The sequence below is a fragment of the Gavialis gangeticus genome, unplaced genomic scaffold (genome assembly GCF_001723915.1).
Source record: "Gavialis gangeticus isolate Ggan-Ray unplaced genomic scaffold, GavGan_comp1, whole genome shotgun sequence".
NCBI classification, from domain to species: Eukaryota; Metazoa; Chordata; order Crocodylia; family Gavialidae; genus Gavialis; species Gavialis gangeticus.
In genome coordinates, this window is record NW_017729006.1 from 14,118,068 (window position 1) to 14,122,095 (window position 4,028).

Below are 4,028 nucleotides of genomic sequence, written 5' to 3' on the forward strand. Positions count from 1 at the left end.
CAGTGGCAGAACCAGCAAAACAAGCCACATCTTCCTCACGTTTTTTTACTTCATGCTTCTAGAAAGTGTTCAAAGCTAAGCTCTTTTATATTTGATTTTTCCTTTACGTTTGATATATGTGGGCCATAGTAGTGAAAGCAGTCTCAAAAAATTGCACAGTGTAAGTTACTGATCAAAAGGCTTTATTATTTTCCTAAATATTGCTTTACTGTACCATTGTGGTGACTAGCAGCTCTTTGCCAGTGTTTTATTTTACTAAGTTTTTATTTATTTTAAATGTCCTCATCTCTTCACTTTGTAGTTAAATGGCTGGTAGTAAAACGTAATGATAGGAAACTGTAACTGGACTGAAAGCTTTATTTCTTGCTATATTTTTTTATTTTTTATTTATTTTGGAGGATTTTTTTTTTCTAGAAAAGTTTTGAAGGAAATCTCTGTTGGAGATCTCAAGCCAAATGAGACAGTTGAAGCAAATCTAGAAGCACAGCTACTCTCCAAGCTAGATCATCCAGGCATTGTCAAGTTTTACGCAAGCTTTGTGGAGCGAGAAAGTTTCTGCATCATCACTGAATATTGTGAGGTGAGACCTCTTTTAGAATATTTTGAAAATATTATAGGTTGTGTCTGAAAAATAATTTTTTAACAGAAACCTTTTAAAGTTGTAATTTACCAAGTTAATTCTTGATAAAAAATCCTAATTTTTAAATTTGCAATATTATCTACTATTTACTAGGTAGATTTCAAGCACTTAACACAGATGGTCTCTTCTCCGAGGAAGTCATAGACTAAGGAATGTCAGGTGAAATTGAATAACAATATATAATGTAAAAACAAGTCAGTTTGGTTAGAGCTGGGCAATACGGTAGAACTGAGTCTTTAAAATAGATTTGAATAGACACAAGTGGCACACGGGTTTAGATGAGTTCTGGAAGGTTGTATTATACATAGCATAATGGAAAAAGGCATGAAGGCCTGACAGAAGCTAGATGAGGCTGAAATACAGAGAATATGGGTGACTGGTGCCTCCTGGCTCTGGGGGGGCAACAGCTGCCAATTGCTGACGGGCGAGAGGGGTCCCTCAGCAACCGATCATTGGCAGAAGCGCCGGCAGAAAATTGGAAATGCTGCTGGCACTTCTCAGGGGGAGCACCAGCTGGCGCTCCCCATTCCTCAGCCGGTGAGGGCCAAATTTAGGGGGAGGCATGTGCCCCCCTATGCATCACCTATAATATGGGAACAATACAAAGCTTGACAAGAGAGGATAAGTAAGGAATAAGGGAATAGGTGGCATGACCTTTGAAGTTGGTTATAGGAAGCTTGAAACTGATCTTGGATAGGAAACCAATGTGGGAATACAAGAAGATGATGGGCAAGGGCAATGAGTTTAACAATCTCATGCAGAATTTTGCATAGACTGAAGTTGGGAAATGTTTGTGTTTGGGAGGTTGGAGTAGAGAGAAGGCTGGAGTAGTCAAGGTATGTTACTGTGTTTCTTAAATCTCACATTTGGTCTATGGCAAGTTAAAAGACTGATGTAATATATTGCGAAGACTAAAAATGAAATTAGTAAAAAAAAAAAAAAAAAGTAAGGCTTTTGAATCCTCTTTTAAAAGTATCTAAACTTTTAATTATGTTAAATATAGGCGTGCAATTTTATTGCTTTAAAAATGGAATAACTGTTTTATTACATTAAAAATGTATGCTAAGTTGTGCATATACACTGCACATTATATTTGGCTTTGTTTGTTGGCTAAAAGTCTTTGGTCTCCACTAAACTCAAAGCATGCCACTAGTTTGGCTATATATATCTGTAGCTGAGTTGTCTTTACCAGCCTGGTTAATCACATTGCTACAAGCACAGATTTGGTGCTAAAAGTTAAAGAAATAAACCTAGCCAATAATACATTATTTCATAAATGTATTCTACATAGACAATTCAGGATATGTTTGTCTTTCAAATGTTGCAAGAGTTGAGCTGAAGGCCCAGATTTTTCCTTGAACTAGAGCAATGTTTTCTTTGCCCAGTACAAAATGTTCTGAAAGCTAGATGAACTGGGGTGCAAACAAGCATTTGCCATACCTGATCTAGGTTTAGATGGCTTACTTAAAGTGGTGGACATGAGGCTGGCAGGTCTGTGGGGAATATTGGTGGGTCCACAGTGAGTTTACCCGGTCAGGAGAGGTTGGAGGACTAATATTAGCTTGTCAGGGTCAGGGGGTAGGAACAGCACAGTGTTGGAGCTGGGCAAGTGGCTGAGCTTTTCAAGACCTGGGGCAGTGCTCCAAATGCATGCAAGTATTCATTAAATTAGGTTAACCCCTTCATAGATCAGGTTAAACCTTTCTAGATCTACGCTAGTTCACCTCAGGAAGTGAACTAACTTAGTTTGGGTGTGCGATTTTTTGGCCACTTTAAACCCTGTGAACATCTGCACAAGTTTAGATTTAGATTGACCTAACCCTACTTAGGTCAGTCTAAATGTAAGTCTTGTACATTACCCTGGTCACAAACCCATTACACCAAAATAAGCGATTCATCTTTCTCCATTAAAGTAGAGGCTGAATAATGGCTTCTATCCTTGCCCCTTCAGGTGGTATGAAGAGAGTTGCTAAGGAAAAAAGGCATGCCAGGAATTTCCCTGCATCCTGGCAATCACGAGCTGCTGTAATGGCCCAATGGAGGCATTTTTAAGTGACAGTCAGGGGAATAACCCAATACAAGATCCTGGGAGCACAAAGGCAGTATAATGCTGATTTAATATAGAGATATATTAGCACAAGGCAAATAAAGCAAGAGAAAATAGACTCCCTGAATATATAACTGGATTCTGTCAATCCCAAGCCAAATAAATCAGGTCAGCATGACAGAGAGACCAGTGGAATATGTTTCTAGCCTGTTTTCAAAGTAGAAAAAATATAGTACAACTGCTAATGCAGAAAAAACCAGCAAGCAATCTTTATACTTTATTTGTGTCAACAATTTTCAAGTGAAACTCTTTGCTTGAATATTTTCCCAAAGAACTCACAAAGGCATTTCTGTGCAGAGCTGTAAAAGATTCACTTTTAATTAAGAGTGACCACTGCCAGAAAATGTTCTTCTGCATTTGCTTAGGTGGGTACTCTATTTTTATATGTAATAGGATTCAGATCCTTTTACCTAAAAGCTGTCTGGCTTAAATTTTGAGTTGACAAAAAGGAAAATGTGTTGCTATATGGATGTTTGGAAACCTATTATAGTGTGTGTCCTGTTTTTAATGTATAGAACTACTAACACAATTGGCAGTAAATGGTACTCTTCTAGGAATGCTCGAAAGAAAGAACCTGCATTAAGTTGGCATGGAAACTAGACTGCCTCTCAACCCTCATTCTGTTCTCTACACACTATTGTAGGTTTGAACCACATAGTTGGAACAGGTTAGGGCAAACCTCCAATGCACCTGCCCATTGCTGTACCTGTTTGTGAATAGTAGAGGACATTCATTTCCATTGTTCAGCCTGGCTCTTTTGGCATTGTCAAATTCACTCAGAAGTATTGAACAGAGTCTGTGTGTTCTATTTTGATTTGATTGTTAGGCTTTCTTAGCAGTTGTCTCATTCTAAATATTTTAAGGCAGTAAAAACATTGTCCTGTGAAAATGTTGTCAAGCAAAATTGCTTTGAAGAATCTTATAGCCTGAAATTTGACTTCAGTGAAATATAGATGTTAAAAACAAAGAGATATTAGTTTTACTAACAGTTTAAAAAAACCCATTAGCATAGTTATCTAAATTCTCAACCCCTTTTCTCATTTCTGTCTTTTTAGTGCAGGTTCCAGTTTCAGTTGGATAGGAGGTATGCATATGTTAAAGGGAAACTGAGGAAAATTAGCAACTAAGTCATGAAGCCTGTTCACATTCATTAAAATAGCTAAAAATTCAAATCCTATTTCAAACGTATTACCATATTTGATGCTCTTTTTAAATGCAAATCATAACGTGCCCCCTACCATATGCTTCACTTCAGTACCTTCCTGAATACTGACGTTCCAA

General features: G+C 37.5%; 1 protein-coding gene and 1 long non-coding RNA gene across 3 annotated transcripts in view; one reads left to right on the forward strand and one right to left on the reverse strand.

Moving 5' to 3' along the window:
• LOC109291750 overlaps positions 1 to 920 on the reverse strand; it is a 2,853-nt gene extending 1,933 nt beyond the window's left edge. The window contains exons 1-2 of the long non-coding RNA XR_002095942.1: positions 911 to 920; positions 227 to 232 (exon numbers count right to left, since the gene is read on the reverse strand). This is a non-coding gene — a long non-coding RNA (uncharacterized LOC109291750). The remainder of the gene's footprint in view (positions 1 to 226; positions 233 to 910) is intronic.
• Positions 1 to 4,028, forward strand: part of NEK11 (NIMA related kinase 11) — a 223,175-nt gene that overhangs the window by 93,025 nt on the left and 126,122 nt on the right. For both annotated transcript variants that reach the window (XM_019508841.1, XM_019508840.1), the window contains exon 3: positions 415 to 580. In XM_019508841.1, the coding sequence (XP_019364386.1) occupies positions 415 to 580 (166 nt within the window). The remainder of the gene's footprint in view (positions 1 to 414; positions 581 to 4,028) is intronic.